The sequence below is a fragment of the Tachysurus fulvidraco genome, chromosome 7, assembly GCF_022655615.1.
Source record: "Tachysurus fulvidraco isolate hzauxx_2018 chromosome 7, HZAU_PFXX_2.0, whole genome shotgun sequence".
NCBI classification, from domain to species: Eukaryota; Metazoa; Chordata; class Actinopteri; order Siluriformes; family Bagridae; genus Tachysurus; species Tachysurus fulvidraco.
Genome location: NC_062524.1, coordinates 8185975 through 8206308, shown reverse-complemented (window position 1 = coordinate 8206308; position 20334 = coordinate 8185975). Strand labels below are relative to the sequence as shown.

The 20334-nt window shown below is 37.1% G+C and overlaps 1 protein-coding gene across 8 annotated transcripts in view; it reads left to right on the top strand.

Annotated features, from left to right (window-relative positions):
• adgrb2 (adhesion G protein-coupled receptor B2) overlaps nucleotides 1-20334 on the top strand; it is a 371126-nt gene that overhangs the window by 274696 nt on the left and 76096 nt on the right. For all 8 annotated transcript variants that reach the window (XM_047816852.1, XM_047816848.1, XM_047816851.1 and 5 more), the window contains 3 exons: nucleotides 1016-1142; nucleotides 16020-16123; nucleotides 18936-19038. In XM_047816852.1, coding sequence (XP_047672808.1) covers nucleotides 1016-1142; nucleotides 16020-16123; nucleotides 18936-19038 — 334 coding nt within the window. The remainder of the gene's footprint in view (nucleotides 1-1015; nucleotides 1143-16019; nucleotides 16124-18935; nucleotides 19039-20334) is intronic.

Genomic DNA, 20334 nt, shown 5'->3' with positions numbered 1-20334 from the left:
GAATTGAACAGTGCATGTGTAGCAACTATTGTATGTGATAAGACAACGACATATACAATATGGTACTATATCTGGTACTATTGACATCTTTTTTTCCCAGCATGTGCCACTACTGCCGTGTAAAATTTGGCAAATGTATTCTTTATTTAAGTAAAAGTGCAATTACTCAGCTATATTCAAAACAAAAATGTACTGTTTCACATCCCACACTCAATTTAGTTAAAACTGACTTTAGCTAAAGCTAACTAAATACCTTTATTTTTAATCTCTTAAGCGTTAGCTAGAATGACAATAACTATGAGACAAGGAGTCAGCTGATGCTAGATAACAGCAGCATTAGTGCTAATCTCCTAAATGTTAGCTAATATCATAATGACTCCAGTAATATCAACCAGAATGCTAATATCTATGTGTCATTCAATAGATTAGGAATTAGCTCAAGCTAGCTAACAACACCTTTATTGCTAATCTCTCAAAGGTTAGCTAGACTTTTAACCCTGATAAAACAAGCTAGCTGAATGCTAATAGCTAGTTATCTAGCTACTGTAGCTTTATTTCTATTGTCAGTGTCATTTCTGTTAAAGTTTTAGATCAACATCTAGAGGCTGTCTAAGTTATCTAACTAGCTAGTTATCTAGCTACTGTAGCTTTATTTCTATTGTCAGTGTCATTTCTGTTAAAGTTTTAGATCAACTTCTAGAGGCTGTCTGAGGACAAAAGTCATCTAATGGCTTTTCTAAATATACAATCATAGAGCAATTTAGTGATGTTTGAACATTTAGGGTGTAGAAGGTAAAGATTTTTCTTTTGAAAAAGCATGCCGTATATAGAGACTTTGAACCTAGTTAATATAGTACCGATTGATGTCGGTGATATTAAGGCTGCCTAGCATTTGTCCCTCAGTTACACCACCCCTCCCCTGGTGCGACTACACTGACAAACTCCTCATCACATCAGTTAGCTCACTCTGAATATCTGTTTCTCATTTGTGTTGGTTTGTTTGCCCTATCAACAGTGAGGCTGGGGAGGAAAACTGGGACGCCGAAAGCTGCAAAACGCTCCCGTCGCCGGCGGCCCACACCAAATGTCTCTGCAGCAAGATTTCCACCTTCGCAGTGTTAGCACACAAAGCTAAAGACCCGGTGAGTGTCACCTTTACATTTACACTTCTAAAACCTGCAACATCTCCAAAAGCAATGAAATGATACAGAAACTTTGACTCTTTTGCACTTTTTACGTTTTGTTACTGTATATACAGTATTTTAGTGAATGCTACAGTATATTGGTCATTTATTTCTTTATTTATTTTTAAATCCGTCTTTGTTCATGGCGTCCAGCCTTAAATACCGTCATTTTGAAGCAATACGGTAGTTATTATGCTCTTTGGTTGTTATTATGCTGTCAAAGCTGCCAAAAGACTGTACGAATGTTGCTGTCGAGCTCATCAGCATCAGGAAGTAAGCACAGAGAGACGAATAGATTGTCTTTCAAGGAAGTGGAATGTGCGTAGGTGTCACATGGACAACAAGATGCTGATTTTCATGTGCACCTTTGTTGTACACACTTCACAATTTGAATAAATTATGGCCTTGCATTCTCCAGATGACATGTCTTTATTGAAAATGCCTCTACTGAGGGTCTTAGCATGCTTTAGTCTAGTTTGGTTAATGGGGGGAATTTTCAAATAACACAATGATTCGAAGAAGTTCTGAAAAAGAATCGTTAAATTATTCATTACAAGAGGATATGGATTTTTAATTGCACCTGTCATATGGATGTTGTACTGTAGGTATCACGTTGTGTTATGGGGCTTGGTAATCGGATCAAAATGTGTTGTTCTGGATTACATTTTTGTTGATGTTGTTATTGCTGGATTGAGAATACCAAAACAGATTAATGCTGTTGTGTAAGGGATGTATTTGTGTGTTCGTAATGGTGGAGGTTTTCATATTAATCATATCATATTAATACGGACCAGCATGCTAAAATTATTAGCAAGATTAACAAGACCTGCAAAGGACTTGAGCTGTTTGCCCTTTATTCTTTCTGATTAATGTCTGTACGTTTTATTGTATTGACCATCTGCCATGTGATGGACCACCCACCATACGCTCTTTCTCTCTCTCTATCTCTGATTTCCTCTTTCTCCACAAGTCACCAGTCATGATGGGTGAATAGGGGATGTGGCGGCTGACCCACTTTTGTCTATCGGTGCTTTTTTTGCTCTCTATCTGAAAGCACCTCATTAGAATGAGTGATATGCACAGCAGGGTAAAGGGATGCTGGGAGATGGAAAAAAGCCGGGAGTGGTGAGCAATGTGGGGGCGGAGACTGTAAATCCAGTAGCCAGGCATTGTCACATAGAAACTGGACCACACACAGCTGGCTAATGTCAATGCTGCTCCCGCTGATCTCAGCCAGAGAGAGGACAACACTCTAGCTCAACCACACACAAATACACACGCACACTCACACACACACACACACACACACACACACACACACACACACACACACACACACACACACACACACACACACACACACACACACACACACACATACATGTGTGCCCAGTATTCGTGTCACAGAAACTTTTCCTGGATGTCGTAAACTTCCATCACTGTGTTTCCATTACAGAAAACTTGGCTGAATTTTTTAAGGTGTACTGGGGTCTAATTTGCTGTAGTGATTATTACTGATTATTAGTTTGGTGTACTGATGATTATTTCTGATCAAACATAAGCTTTATAGAGCTTCATCTACACTATTATTGGTATTATTTTGTCATCCTGGACATTTTCCTGTGGCTCACCTGTAACTTCTACATCATTACTCATTATCTAACACGCCATTACTGAGTCTTGTTATATACCATACTGTAGTACTGTTAAATTCTCTATTCTGATTGGTCTGAAGGCTTTTATTTATTTTCTGTAACACTTAATCAGTAGTGTCAGCTGCATCAGATCTCAGGATTATATTAATGTGCTCGTTCTGTTATCGTTTCTATGGCAACAGTGAACACATATGGCAGATACTGCATGATATCTAAATATAATATTATAGGAGTAAACAGGATGCTAGCTTAGGATGCTAGCTTAGTATGTTTGGCTCATCCCTGTGCTTCAGGGGTTTCCTTTGGTTGCTCTAGGTTACTTCTCCAGTCCAAAGGTTTGCATTGTAGTCAAGTGTATGACAATCCCAACTCCAGGACTAGCTAAGGCTTGGACAAGTCTAAGACTTATATAATGAAAGCAAGATAGAAATGTTAGCTTGTGTCATTGATGAACAGAATCCTGGGTTGTTTCTGGTTTTACACTGCTTACACTTTACCTAGTATTAACAACTAACCCTGAATATTGATAATTTGACTTTTTACACTGTACATCTCTAAACTTAGAGTTAATGCACTAATTTGCATATCTGCAACATCAGCAATCATAAAGGATTAAATCAAGCATACTCCGTTTTAAATAAATAACAACTCAGCTTACATTTTTGCATCAGTGACAAAAAAATTTACAATATAAATCCTCTTTAGCTGTTTTAAGCTTCCTGACATGCTCAAAGGCAAGAAAACAAAGACAAACAGACAAAGGATGAAAGATAACCAAGACCCAAAACTTCTTAAGTACTGATTACACAACACACAGTGTTTCTGTGCCTTTGCAAAGTCATATTTCTTATTACATGTCGCTCGCTAAGCATCTAGATGTAACATTTTTACAGTGCACCATTTCACAATGTACACTTTTGCCACCTTTGTGTGGGTTTAACACTGCAAAAGTGCTGCTAGCTTCAGCGCAAAGTTTCAAACCCTCTACAAAAGCCGTGCTAACCCTATGGAGTTTAAAGCAGGGTTAGAACGATGAGAACCTGGGGTTAATTGCAGTGGGGAATGCCTTAGAGTCAAGGTCAATCAATTAAATCCAAATCTATTTTAATATAATCAAAGCGATTATTGCAGCAATTAATCAGTCAATATTTAGAAGTTTCTAGATTAGTTCTTGTGTAGTTTTTCAATACTTTTTTACTAATATCATGTCATTCATTCATTCATTCATTTTCTACCGCTTATCCGAACTACTCGGGCGTCATCGGGCATCAAGGCAGGATACACCCTGGACGGAGTGCCAACCCATCGCAGGGCACACACACATTCTCATTCACTCACACACTCTCACACTACGGACAATTTTCCAGAGATGCCAATCAAACCACCATGCATGTCTTTAGACCGATGGAGGAAAACGGAGTACCCAGAGGAAACCCCCAAGGCACGGGGAGAACATGCAAACTCCACACACACAAGGCGGAGGCGGGAATCGAAACCCCAAACCTGGAGGTGTGAGGCGAACATGCTAACCATTAAGCCACCATGCCTCCCTAATATCATGTCATAGTTAATAATAATAATAATAATAATAATAATAATAATAATAATAATAATAATAATAATAATAATAATAATAATAATAATAATAACTAGCAGCTTTTGTGTGTCATTTATTGAGCAAAGAGACCATAGTCTTGTCTAAATACTTTGCTTTAGCTGGAAGCTAAACAGAAAATAGTAGCTTTCATATTACGTCTAAGAGGTCATTATGTCTCTGTCCAATTTATTAAGCATTTCATATCTAGTTTTTTGAGCTGTAAGATTTATGACACATGAAAGTTTCTGTAGCTATATATTAGTTGTCTGTATACAGTCTGTCAGCATGCGTGTCCACTCGAGCCCAGAGTCAACCCTCATTCAAGGAGAGAAAGCTTCAGTGTGAAGCCTTGCATGAGCTGTCTAGACATGAGTGATCACAATGTGGTTATTTTCTCTTGTTTTTCCCAGATTTACCACTCTGTCTAGCTTCAGCATGCAGCTGGGGTTTAAGAAATGTCTAGGATTAAACTTTTACTAATCAGAACAGACTGTTAAATAAGGAATTGGGATTAAAATCTTTTTTTTTTCCCCACTCTGCTATAAATAGCTCAAGAAGTCAAGAAGGTATGAATCATGTATTCTTTTATTCAGCATGATTTGATTAAATAGATTAAAGCTTCACATTTGAAAAGTAAAACTGTAGGAGAGTGAAGAGCTGCAGGAATGATTTCTAATGAGTTTTGGTTTACTTTTCTTTTTGTTTTTTTTGTAAGTCGGTGGGTTTACCTGAAATATGGTCTATGGCTTAAACAAGCTCAAGATATAAACAGAAATAAACCATAAATACTTTTTCAAGCTTTACTTGACTTGAAAAATGTAGTTGCTAACATGTTGCTAACTGGAAGTACAGAAGGAGTCATTAAACGTCGTTACACTCTTGCAGACTATTCCATCATTCATATTCATCTACAAAAAAAGATATTGTCAGACAATATCAGAGTTGTTTTTATCTTGGAGATGATCACTTCCAGGTTGGCCTACAAAACTTAGGCACAATATCTGTTTAAAGTTTACAGGATAGCTTCATTTCAATAAACTGTATAGAATAGAAATTGCTACATTTCTAAATGAATTCTAATAGAAAAAAACATACTTTTGTATTTGTTCCAGCATACTACACTACAGCACTGAATTCAATTCAATTCATTTCAGTAAATTTGTTAAGCGCTTTTAACAATTTTCTCATTGTCTCAAAGCAGCATTACAGAGTTTGGAAACTGAAGAGAGAAAACGAAATAAATATATAATAATGATAATAATAACAACTTAATAATAATCATAATAATAAGAATAAGAAGAAGAAGAAGAAGAAGAAGAAGAAGAAGAAGAAGAAGAAGAAGAAGAAGAAGAAATAAGGGCATAAACAAACAAACAAACAAACAAATAAATAAATAAATACAATTAAATTTGTAAAAATTTAAATGCTACTGTATATATCTATCCATACCACTAATGATCAAGCCGGAGGCTGTCGGCAAGGAAAAACTCCCTGAGATGATATGAGGAAGAAACCTTGAGAGGAACCAGACTCAGAAGTGAACCTCATCCTCATTTGGGTGACACTCTACAGTAAATAGTGTAAATGTAAATAATGTCCCTTCTACAACAGTTTATAATAGTGCAACCGAGAGCTCCTGAGGAAATAACAGGTCATCGTAAACTCTGAGTTCAGCACAGACCTGATTGCTGATAAAGACCAGACCATACAGCTGACTGATACAAGATTGGTTCAAAAGAAGGCATGACAGTCTCCGGACGGCTTCATACACATGCAGATCAACCCCTGTCAAGGTGACCACTGGGTGACGAGACTCCAGCCAGTGGTAGAACATCAGGATTGACAAAGTAGCTCCGTATGAATAGACAATCAGGCTAGGAACTCGGAACACCGGGAGCTCGGGAGTGGCATATATAGCTCGACATAGAGACAGAAAAATTGTTAGTTGTTACTGTAATCAGGTTACGGACAATGTAAATTATGTGCAAAGTGCAGACAGGGACTCTGGAAAGACTAGCTATAACAGCATAACTAAAAGGCTGTAGCCAGAAGGCGTGACAGACATGAGGGCTTCCTGGGATGTAAAGCATTAGACCACATCACAGTCTGCAAACCTGAGCGACTTGCGAGGGTGGTAAGCCGACATCATCCAGACATCCCAGTTCACTAAACACTCTATGCCCATGAACCCTCCAGATCTACTCCTTTACCTAAAAAAGCTATTCATAAAAACTAGACTAAACAAATGTGTTTTTAGCATGGACTTAAATACTGAGACTGTTTCTGAGTCCCGAATTCTCTGAACTGATTATGCAAAAGCTCTGACAGTAGTTTTTGCTTCAAGGCATTCAGAAGGTTTTCTGTCATGGTACAGTACAATCCTATTCTATACATTATTTCTCTCTAACTGCAAGCCACATTGTGTTTTATTCCTTACTTAACAGCCCTTGGTCACTGGTGATAGGAGTTTTATGCGCTGTTTGCTTCTTGGCTGTTGACAGCCCGGATTGTTAGTTGACTTAATGACCCACTTTCCATTCATTTGACCTGAACATTGTGTGATAGCTCCTAGGGATTTTCTGGATTTTTCTTTCTTGTCTATTGTTCTACTCAGTATGTGAATGTATTCCTGCAGTTTTTATCAGTGCTGAGGGTCTTGTTCTAGGATGTAGGGTTAAGATATTTGATATTTTATCATGCTATTTAAAACACATATTGGTTTTGGTTGTTGAAGGAATACGTTTGTCCAGTATGAGGCAGTGTGCTAAATTATGTCAAGATAATTCAAATAAAATAATATTCACACTCAATAGTATATTCAATAAATACTGTATAATGTAGAAGTGTCATAATATACAGTATATGTCATACAAATTATGACTTAGTTCTTAGACACACTCTCATAAGTATGAGTAGGATAAGTATATTGTTGTTTTCTCAGAAATAATGGTATTTACATAAATATGAAATTTCTTGTGTTAATTATCTTACCAATGAGTTTTTATTACATCTGTTCACATACACCTTGATAATTATTTGTTGAGAGTGGAAAAATGTTTCTGGGAATATCTGTCGGAAATCTCTGTAGAAAAATTCTGGAAAAGAAAGTGAATGGATTTAAACTTTTCTCTGACAATAATAATTGGACATTTATACGTTTAGAAATCAGAAATAGATTTCCCAGAATTACATATTTTTATTAACATGATGACAATCATTATGAGAAATGTCCAGATGTCCATGAGAACAAATAATACCCGTTTACCCATTGTGTATTCAAAAGTTTCTAAAATCTCTTTATACTAAGTGTTATTCTTAACAAATAACATGTGGAACAAAAATTGAACCAGTTCAGTCTCCTTGTTATACAACGTTTAGCAAAAGCGTTTAAGCAAAATGTTTGAGTTTTTTTTTTAACACATGTTTAATCAATTGAGTTCATCATCATATGCTGAAATGTCTGTACAAATAACCTGCTATGTCCTGCATTTTTACATCATCATCATCATCATCATCATCATCAGAAGAAGAAGAGGAAAGAGAGAGCTTTATAAGCAAGATGGTGAGCTTACTCAGGCACATCGAATGGCGAGACTTCACAGTGAATAAATGTCCGGTTAAATGCAAAGTAAATTTAAGCAGAAAGCACTGGCTTTCTGGTGCATGTAGCCTCTGCAGTCAAAAACTGTGTTTAGTAGTGAATATTTTTTCAAATATTTTGACAGGGTCTTTTACAATTGACAAGCATTTGCAATTAAGCATTTGTCTAAACGATATGCTCGGTGTGCACGATGACGGAGACAGAGACGGAGAGATTGCACAGCATATTGAGAGAAAACAGTGAGTACATGAATAAATTGAGGAGCTTTAGAGAAGTAGGAATAAAGCAATTTGGCAATGCAGCAAACTGCTGAGTCAGCTTTCAAAGCAAATATGATCAAGAATAAAACAGCGCCACTGATTCTCCATGCACACATTATGGCTCTCTGAGAAGTGAAAAATGCTTAGTTTCACCATCAGTTATTCGAATTTAAAGCAAGGTTTATTACCAGATCGGTTGTTGAAGCCTGTTTTGGATAATACAATTCCTAATGTTTCTTTTCACTTACATTGTACAACAACGCACTAAAGTTTTACTTACTAAAAGGCCAGAATAGTCAAATATCAGAGTTACCAGACAACATTCTGCTTTGGATTAGTCTATTTAAATGTGTGTTGCAGTTGTTGCAGATTGACAAGCAAAGCTTTACCATTTTTACAAAATTTGGTGTAGAATTTTTAGGTATTTAGATATACAAACGGAACGGTTCTGGTTTATTTCAGTTTTCATGACATTCACGCTGAGTAAATTGACAAGTTAGAAAGATGTTAGTTGTTAGTAACTTGTAAACCTGACTGTTTACCCAAAATGATCTTTGCAAATATCCTACATAAGGTTAGACTGTAGACTAAATAAAAACATAAACATTTCTTATTTACACAACTGAGCTTAAGGACCTTGCTCAAGGGCCCAGCAGTGTCAGCGGTGTTCAGCTCATGACCTTTCAATCAGTAGTCCAACATCTTAATCAGCTATCACTTCCGTCTAATTTGGGTGTCGGCGTATACGAAGAAAAGCCATACAGTATATTTCTTTTTTTTTTCCAGAATTCAGTGACTACAGCATCCAATTGGTTTTCCAGACCACTTCACATGCACAATATGTTATTCTTCCATTATATTAAGGCATTATGAATTTTCAGCTAATCCACATCCAGAGAAAGAGTGTTTGTCATTTTAATAGCGCTCAATAAAACGCGTATGTTTATAACTTAGGGTTAAAGTATAAAATACATATTCTGAATATGTCATAAGTAAAATACTAGGCTGTTTTTCCAATGTGAAAACTCATCTTGGATTTTTCTTAAATTCATTAATTCATCATTATTGTGCCGTTCATCTTAGTCACCAATCCAAGGAACAGACGTGAGGTAAAATATACCCAGCATAAGTCTAAAGTTTCTCATCGTAACTTCAATTCATTCTACATTTTCTCAGACTGCAACCGACGACAAATCCATATATAACACCGGTTCTTCAAAATATGGCCTTTCATTTGTTCAATTTCAGGAACTGATTTATTCTGGTCAGGATTGTGGTGGACCCAGAACCTATTCTAGGAACACTACTCAGTTAATACACCTCACTATGGGACACAAATCCATCGCGGCACACAGTAAATTCTTTAAAAACAAAAATGAATGTGAAGCTGGAACATACAGCAAATCCACTTGAATGCTTGAAGCAGCTTGCCGCCAGGTGTCCGTGTCGTACTGACCTAAAGTTGGAAGTTAACTTTCCCAGATGGCGACTATCAATTATGTTCCACTTCTATATCTCTAGCATTAAGTTCCCTGGCTGCTACTGGAATGCCTGGTGACATTTGGAGATGGGCAATAAACAGCGCCATTAGCGCCTAGTCATTTTCCTTCCATTAGCCACGCCATGTTCAGGTCAGTGCATCTCTATCAGTAATGTTCTCTCGACGCCAGCAAAGCACTCCATTCAACTGGAAAGACCTTTACCGTCGCACCGTGAGGAACGTTTTGTACAGATCCTACAAGCACCGAGAGGGAGAGTGCGGATGCAACTCGTTTTTTATTTTTTTCAACTTCATCAAAGTGCTGAAACTTATAATATATGGTAATTAACATGAAAACAGCTCTCCGGTATCGGTCACTTGAGCAGCAGACTTTTAAAAACTAATTCAGAGAATTATTTTGCTTCTAAGTTTAACACATCTACATAGAAGGTGAAATAGAGTGTTTGGAAACATTATAAAATGTAGGAAATATTGAATAGGAATGTCTATGGATGACATATCCTGAATGCATTGTGTAATGTTCAGTCTGTGTTGATGATAGTGATACTGTATGATGGTCAACTGCTGGCAGAATAAGCAGTTCTTCCATATATTTTGATATGTTACCTACTCAGACATGAAGGCCAAATTGAGTATGTGTTGTTCTCATAAACTGAGAACAACACTCAGAGACCCCCCCCCCCAAAAAAAAGAAAAAAAATGCCGTCCTCAGGGTTCGATCGGTTGAAAGTTCTATCAGCGCATCTTCCATATCTGATGCCAGATGTTTTGCCGTGGTTACATTGAATGGTGACCTCATCTAGTCATATTGGTCGGGAGCGTCTTCTTCAGGGAAATAAAGTGATCCAAAAATTGTGATTGACGCCGTCACTTAACTGTCGTAATTAATCGTAGCAAACAAAGTTTTATTTCCAGTTTATTTTAATTATCCTAAATGTATACTCGCATCATTACAACCTTTTTTAACATATAAAAAAATAAAAAAATTAAAAATAAATAAATAAATAATGTTTCTGGAAATCATCTTGCGACCCCCCGCTGGCCAACTCCCACTTTGGGAACTGCTGCTTTACAGTAAGCATTTTATACTATTCAGGGTTAGTCTGGTACCATCCTCATAACATCAGGGACAAAGCAGAAGAATTCATTCTGAAAAGGACAGCAGTTAATTGCAGAGCACAACATGCACACGCGTACACGCATACAACACCCGCTCACACCTAGGGGCAATTTAGCGTAGCCAATCTTCCAAGCTGCATGTTTCAGACAATTTTAAAAATGTTTTCTTGCCTTGGTAAGTCTGGGCAATATGGCTGCAAAGAAAAAAAAAAAAGACTGTAGGTTAGGGTAGGCAGCCTTCTAATACCTAAAGGCATTTGTAATTTGCTGTAGTTTTGCTTTCTATCTCAAAAGGCTAGCAAAATATATGCATCCTAAGTGAACACACAACCAATTGAATTCCAAAAGAAGCAAGAAAAGCGTTTGGGTGGCTATTTTGTCAACCAGCAGTTTGTTGGTTCTGGCATTTCTTAGGATGTGCTAGTGACCTAATAATACAGCTGCTATACTGTCTGAACCCTATTCTTATACCTTATTGGAACTGTGGTATCTACAAGGCTTTGCTATTATATATAAGGTAAAATTGTTTGTCTTTGCAGAAAACTAGCCTTGGACTGCAGCAGAAAGAGAAAAGAGTTCAATGCAATATTCTGAATTATGGAAAAGCTGTGTTTCGAACAGAAGCACCGTATTGCTGACAGCGAGAGCAGAAATCTTGACCCCGTTGCTGGGAGAGTGCTGGATTAAGCTCTATGTTTAATAGGAAACAGGCAGGAGGGCAGGATTAAGCCACTGCTGTCAGGCCATTTAGTATGGATGGAGGCTTTGCCAACTAATCTTGTTTATTTTCTGCATGGGCTGGCTAGTCGCATACTATTTCACCAACGTTACTAATCTCTTTTATTTAAAGCATGCCAACTTCTATTTATTCTACAAAGGCTCCGATAATCTAGAGCATTTGCCATGCTAGAGACATGCCATCACTTCATCAGTTACACAATAACGCACGATGGGAGGTGTAGGCTGTGCGTGTATAGCGGTCATAACAATTTTCCTGTGTAACTGGGTCTCTTTGCAACGTAATAGCTTCGAGGCGTTGAGCATACACGATTGTGAGAGAGTCATCCAAGCAAAGACAAAGTCACATACACATTTCAGTAGTGTATTTGTGAAGTGTTATCTCCGTAATACCGAGACAGATAAAAAAACACACACATTTGTATCCTGCATCAGAGAATCAACCTGCCTTGCATGCTAAAAGGCTCAAAAGGACGAAGGCCATTCGGTATCTTGGGATCTGCACTGCTGACTAATCTCCCTCAGGCGTGTTGACAGATCTTTCATTCTGCGCTGCCTCAATACACACAGGCATACAAACATGTACACACACACACACACACACGCACACACACAACACACAATAAAAGGCTAGTGTCACATAGCTGTTATGTTGTTGTTGTTTTTTTTTTTTTTAAATTTCCTGCTTTTAGTATATTCAAGCCTGTCAGGTAGTGTCATGTGAATACAACACATTTCTAACACACATAAAATAAACAACTTTCTGAAAGTGTGTTCGCAGAATCTATGATGATTTATTATCAATGCTTGAGATGTTAAACCAGAAATGAAAAAGTGAGTTTTTGTTTGAGCAAATGTCACCTGCGTATTATTGTGTGTCACCTGGTATTGATTCAGCATTTAAAATACATAGGGTTATGAATCAGTAAACAAATGTTAGGGTATAGTTAAGTTAAGACTAAACTAGTTGGTTTAGAGGCTTGGCTGGTCAAGTTAGAGTTTGGGCTGGGATTACTGGTGTTTGGTTGTTCTAGCATTTAATGGAACGGTGTATATGATGTTAGGCTGATCTTGGTGGTGTTAGGTTTGGCAAGCTGGCGTTAGTCTGCTCTTGTTGGAATTAGGTTGTTCTATCTGGTGTTGGAATTTCCTAGCAGGTTTCAGATGTATAGTTACAGTTAAGATGGTTGAAGTAGTGTTGGAAGTTGGATGTGTCTAAGGTTAAGCTGACCTAGATGGTATTGAGCTGGCATTGGTCAGAGTTTGGCTAGTTGAAGTTTGGCTATTCCAGTTGGTGTCTGACTGGTGTAACTGGTGGTATGCTGGTCTGCTTGGCTGGTCTGTTGGTCTCCCAGCCAGACCATTGTGGCATACATGAAAAATGAAGCATGTTTCTTTCTCATTCTGTTTAAATAACAATTCACTAGAGACCTTTTTACATTAAACCTTTGTTACACATACTGTACTTCCCAGTAGTGTTATTGGCATAAACCTTTGCTAAGTTTCCTTCCAGCAAACCTGAACAACACTGCATACATTTAAATTGCCAATTAGATAGCTGTGTTGTTCAGGGACACCATTACTCATGCTATATTGGGTTTAGGAAAACAGGTTTGGGTCTCAGTATGATTCCAAGACACAATGATGGGTCAGCAGGTTCATGCATTGAGCTTTGGGCCTCCATCACAGTCCCAACATCCCTACTTCCCAGACTGTCATCTCTCACAGTCGTCTACTCTCTGAGCTACTTCAGCGATAACAAGTATCTTGGGAACCTGAAGGACAGCCTTACCATATGCTACAATAGTACCAGGTCTCCTGATTTTGCTCTAAGAGTCTTCAAACAGAAGGTAGTGAGTCTTGAAGGTCTTGGGCCTACTTTAGATCTCACAAGGTCTTATCCATTTCATTTCAATTCTGTCTTTTGGTTTGGGACTTCCCTCTCTGTCCCCTGCTGTTTATATTGAACAGCACCTTTTCTTTCCTCTTTCCCACTTTCTTTTTGTCATAATGAGTTATTGCAGAGTAAAAGGCACATAAGGGAGAGAGAGAGCTAGAGAGAGAGAGAAAGAGAGTGATAAACGGACTGTGGGCACTGCATGGGGCAAGGGAAGTAGGGTAAACCTGGTGAGTTGAAAATAGATGCGGCTGCTGCTCGTTAGGACCTCTATACTGCCCCAGGGACTGCTGGGATTGATGGCTATATGATGTGTTTTGTAATTTGTGGCGTCTGATTTTTAGTATGCAGTAGGAGGTGAAGAGATATGTGACACGTGCTGCAGTCTATCACACTATTTAGGCCAGCGTTTATGGTAGAGGTGCTATTCTCTCTCTCTCTCTCTCTCTCTCTCTCTCTCTCTCTCTCTCTCTCTCTCTCTCTCTCTCTTCCTCTATCATGCTGTATACTTGTTCACTGGTAGTAGTTTATTTTTAGTATTTTTAGAGAATCATTCACAGCTAATATTTAGTAGAGTTAAAGTACAGGAGTAAAATTTCAATTACAATATAATTAGCCTCATACTAGCTTTTTATTGGCTTTTTTATTCACTTCTGTCATCTGTTTGTTTTGTTTTTTTCTATTGAAAGGCCTCAAAATCTCATTTTCTTTATTCATTAGTAATTTAAATCCTGCATATCTTTCTAGACTAAGAGCTTATCGTGTAAATGATTTTCCCCTTTTGCTTTCGCTCTCTCTCTCTCTCTCTCTCTCTCTCTCTCTCTCTCTCTCTCTCTCTCTCTCTCTCTCTCTCTCTCTCATTCTCTGAGAAATTTCAGAGAAACCTGTGTTAAAACCAGAATGTGGACTAGCTACCACCGAGCCGGTTATTAGCATGCTGTGGGCATCAGGCTAAGCTAAAAGATGAAAGGTTGTGTTTGGCAGCTACTGGCCTTTCTCTGCCACCTGCAACGGCACTGCCTGCCAACTCTGCCAGCCATACTGTAGCCATGAAAGTTTTATAAAACCACCAGCTTTGAACCTCCACACCTCTCCACTAATGCACTTCCTGCTGCTTTTACTAGATGTTCTTTTTATTCTCTCTCTTTCACACGGACACCCTCTCAATCTCATATTTATTGAAAGCCGTTTGCCAGGATTGAGATTCTGTAGTAAATGACTGCACATAAGCAACAGCATTTTCAGTGTTTAATTAATACTTACAGTAATTAGCTGATGCGTTATTATTTAAAAGTGAAACCCCAAATGAACTCAGCCCTTCCCTTCAGACTTATATATAAAACAACACCGTCCATTCTACCTCTATAGCGCTTAGTTTAATCACGTGTATTCAATTTGGTAAGGATTTCTAAGGGACCAGTTACAGAAAATTCCTATCTGTCAAAGGTCTGCATATTCAATTCAGTTTTGATTGAATTTATTTATATAGTCTTCTGTAGTTAATTAGCATTGTCTCAAAGCAGATACACCTGTATGCATCTAAGAAGATATGGTGACTGCAATTACCTTATAATGCTTAACTGTTATACCATTAATGATTAGTTTGCTGGTTGTATATCATTGAATGACAGAATGAACCAATCCAACCCAATCCATCAGAATGAATCACTATCTTTAAAAAAAGAAATGACCTACCTCTTCAAAGTACCCTTAACCCCTAAGCTGTCCCCACTACAACAATAAATAAACAAATAAATGAATGAACAAGCAAACAAACAAACAAACAAATAAATAAATTAATTCATTTTCTACCGCTTCTCCAAACTACTTCGGGTCACGGGGAGCCTGTGCCTATCCCAGGCGTCATCGGGCATCAAGGCAGGATACACCCAGGACGGAGTGCCAACCCATCGCAGGGCAAACACACACTTTCATTCACTCATGCACACTACGGGCAATTTTCCAGAGATGCCAATCGACCTACCATGCATGTCTTTGGACCGCGGGTGGAAACCGGAGTCCCCGGAGGAAACCCCAGAGGCACGGGGAGAACATGCAAACTCCACACACAAAAGGCGGAGGTGGAAATCGAACATCCAACCCTGGAGGTGTGAGGCGAATGTGCTAACCGCTAAGCCACCGTGCCAACAAACAAACAAACAAGCAAATACATTTAAAAACATTAAAAACATCACTTAAAAACTTCTACTCTTGCTCGAACACTTCTACTCTGTACACGCTGTACTACTCAATTAAAAGCCTTGTATGATAGCCCTTCTAAATGATCTATCTACTAAAATAAATACATGCAAATGAAATATGAATGTTTATGGCTATAAATATGAAAGGTAAAACACATTTTCAGACGAACTCTCTGCAGCTAGTTTCTGGACTGCCTTTAGTTGCATTATTGAATACTGAATAAAATAAATTTAATTTTTTTTTTCTCTTGTTTTCTCACACACAGGATATGGGAGTATCCAGCTTGCCTTCAGTACCACTCATGGTTGGTTGTGGGGTGTCCTGCATGGCGTTACTCATCTTGTTGATCATCTATGCTGCCTCTTGGAGGTAAGGAAATCTCGAATCATATTTCCGCTAATCAAAGCTTTAATCCACAGTGGCCTCCATAAAAGTTCACCTCCTTGAATGTTTCACCATTTTGTAATCATACAAGCTGAAATTTTTGGGGTTGAATCTACAAACAATGACACTGAGCAGAGGGAAGTCAATTAAGAATGTTAAAGCTGTGATAGCAAAAGCCTTTAGCACTTATCTAGTTCATTAGTTGAATGTGGTGAAATTAAAGGACAATAGGGTATTAAACATAATATTAAATACACATTTACCAAAAATATATAAGTATGTTTCTAAAAAGGCACCAGAATTTGTAACAGAACGAACAAAATGAAGGACCTACAGTATCAGAATACGTCCAGGACAACGTACCAATCAGCGGCAAGACCTAGTGTACATAATGTTTTCAAAACGTTTTTTTTTTTTTTTGTCTGATGATCCTCAAGTGTCAAATGCCACCCTGAGAGCATCATCCCCTCAGAGAAGCATGGGGGTGGTAGCATCATGATGAGCACTTATGCAAAGCACTGCATATTGTGTATAAAAATGTGTCCTCTTCATGCATCATCAACTCTTTTATTACCCACCAAATAATGTTTAATATTGTGTAATATCTCCCCAGTGCAATTTCAGAAATGACATCTTATGTATATTAGCTATATATAATGTACAAGTGTATATACAAATAAACACAATACATAGTTAAAGTTTCTTCCTTATATCTGATAGACATATGATGTGATAAGACTTTCTTGATGAAAGATTTTCATCAAGTTCACCTGATACTTTTAGCCATGCAGGTTTTATACCAGATAAATTATTTTTGATTCCGTTCCACCTTAGATAAATATTTGAATAGGGTATTTTTGACCTGTTCATTTGAATTGAAAATAGTCTTCTGCTGAAACTAAACCAAATCAAATTTAATTTGTAGACTTAGGCAGCTTGCCATGAGGGATTTTTCAAATGGGGGTAGACACACACTGAGATAAAACTGCAATTAGATGTCTTATGGAGTAGATGAGGGACAAGCAGCATAATGTGGTGAATGCTAGTTCAGTTGTTATTGTGAAGACTCGAAACACAGCAGCCTGTGTGTGGCAGATGGCCTGGAGCGACGACTAACATTGTGTCCTGGGCACAAACAGAGCTTAGCTGAGTATTTGTTTACTCCCACTGACCATGACTCTGAATCCTTCACAGTGTGGTGACTCTACTAAATGGGGATTTAAGCCAATCCACTGCAATGCAAGGCCACAGAATGTACAGTGCCCTAGGCAGGCCCAGCACAATTCACCATTTCCTGATAGGGCTGATAATTGCCATCTCTATACTCAGGTGTATTAGGTGGGAAAACATCTGACATATCCAACATTATTCATCATCACATAAACCAGTGTGTCAACAGCAATCTGATATTTCAGGTCTTTGACTCTGTCATGGACTTAATTGGGACTGAATGCTGTATAATTAGTAATAAGTACAGTACAAGTTGGAAAAAATTGCTTTAAAAAAATCGCTAAATAGAATAGATAGATTTAAGTGTGGTAGATGTGGTAGCTCAGTGGTTAAGGTGTTGTGCTACTGATCGGAAGGTCATCGGTTTGAACCCCAGGTCCACCAAGCTGCCACTGCTGGGCCCCTATAAAAGAATAATAGAGTCCTTGTATTTATAAAATTGTCATTGTTTAGACTACATTCAAATGATATGAATTTGACTAGTAATGAAATTATTGTAGCTACAGAATTCTTGTAGTTATGGAGTTTAAATTCTGAGTTTCTCATATGTTTAAATGTAAGCCATAAGAGATCGCTGATGCAGCTTTTAGCCATTGGACCACAAAAATCTGAAAAATTGTTTCCTTCTGTATTTAGACAATTGGCAAAATAATAATAATTAAAAAAACATTGAAATACACATCTATTTAATTTAGCTTTTGCATAATAATTTTGTCTTTTAGTATTATTTTTTTTGTGTTGTATTTTCTTTAATATTATTATTATTATTATTATTATTATTATTATTATTATTATTATTATTATTAGTAGTAGTAGTAGTAGTAGTAGTAGTACTATTGTGATTTACCTTTTCTTTGTTGATTCGTATTGTTTTTGATTTGTTACATGTTTTTCTTGGATTTTTTTTTAATCTTTTAAGAGTTTTATGTTTTGACATGTGAAGCACATGTATCATGTATTATTATTATTATTATTATTATTATTGTTATTATTATTATTGTTATTATTACCATTGTTATTATTATTATTATTATAAATAATAATAATAACAATGATAATAACAATGATAATAACAATGATAATAACAATGATAATAATAATAATAATAATAATAATAATAATAATAATAATAATAATAATAATAATAATAATAATAATATTGCAGTAGTATATTAGTGGTTGTGAAATACTTGTGAAAAAGTTCCAGAATTCTTTCCAAGCCTACAATACCTGAGACACTATTGACCCATGTATTACTGCTTTTCCCAGACGTCTAGGCATGAAAACATAAAAAAGCGGGGTATTGATTCATTGAGGAGAGCCATTGTACTGCTGCACAAAGCCTTTTTGGCCTTGTTGCCCTTAAATGCATTTGTATCTAGAGCCACATATAGGCAGGATAAAGCACACTTTTTTATTTAAGGGAAAGATGATCCAGAATTATTGTTGCTGGTGGTGAATTAAAACTGTTATGCTACAGCCATCATTTAGAGCTCAATTGTAAAAAAAAAAAAATGCTAAAAGAAACAAGAATTCATTTTAACTTTATTATGTTTATTTTCCTCAGGTATATTCGCTCTGAGAGGTCCATCATTTTGGTGAACTTCTGTCTGTCCATTTTGGCCTCGAACATACTTATATTAGTGGGACAGTCTCAGACACTCAGCAAGGTGAGTGTGTGTACAGTATACATTACGTGTGCATGTGTGTGTGTGAGTATGTGTGTGTGTGTAGGATTGTGAATGTCAGAAATCCAACTTCAAGGTTATTCCAAATCCAGGATGTTAAATGTTTAAGAAATAACGTAATTCATTACTTTAATGCATATCGTAAATCTATTTGCAATTACAATTAATGGTTAAACCTATTAATGAATGACCCACAGTGGGATTAGCTATTTATACTTAGTGTATATTCAGTGGTGTGAAATGTCTCCATAACAAGTTGCATGAAAAGCATATACAATAAGAACAGTTGACACTTAAATAAAATTTAAAATCACTTCGTAGAAAAAAAAAAGTGTTCTTTGGACTGCTATAATATATACTTAACAGCATTACAGCTCTTTCATGCAATTTGCTCCATAAATATCATGCTTTGACCCTTGTCTAGACCTGGAAAGAACTAACTGAAAAGCAATTAGCACAAGCTGGTCCAGATTTAACCTAGCTTTAAAAATCTGTCCATGCACACCGGTGACAGCAGCGCAGTGACACTCCTGCACAAATTAATGCTTTTCCCTGCCTGTCAGAACATTCTGAGAGATACAGTCTCAGTGAAAACAGCAAGTTGAGGGAGGATGTTTCTAGATCTGCAGCCTTATCGAGGGCTCTCTGGGTCAGCCACATGTCAGTGATGTCAATCACAATGAAAGGTTGGGAGTGTGAAGTAAGAAGACCGCAGCCACAAAATCAAAGCAGATACTCTGGGTTAATACAGAAAACACAGAATGTTGAAAGACACACAGCTTTTACCTCAGGTGTTCCTTTTCATTCAAATATAATATTTGACTTGTGAAATCCAGACCATAGGCTTTTTTCTTGTGCTACTCGGGATATATTTTCAATTTCTTTACACCTCAGAGCTGTTCTTTGTCTCGAATCAGTTAGAATGTAGTGATTAATTTTCTATCGTGACACCTCTCCGGTTGTGCTTCTGTCTGCAATTCGATTCTGTTCAAATTTAAAATTGAAATATGGGTTTTTTTTCTTCATGGTAAAAACTCATTCTGTCGTCTTATATGTCTGGTTCTTCTCAAGCTTTCTTCCTCATGTTGTCTCAGGGAGTTTTTCCTTTTCCCTGCCACCCTCACCTCGGGCTTGCTCAATAGAAAAAAATTCCAAACTGAAATACAAATATTTATTTTTTTTATATTCAGTATGTTTATATTTCTATAAAGGTGCTTTTGCGAGGATCTCCATTGTTAAAAAGTGCTATAGAAATACATTGAAACTGAAAGCATAGAT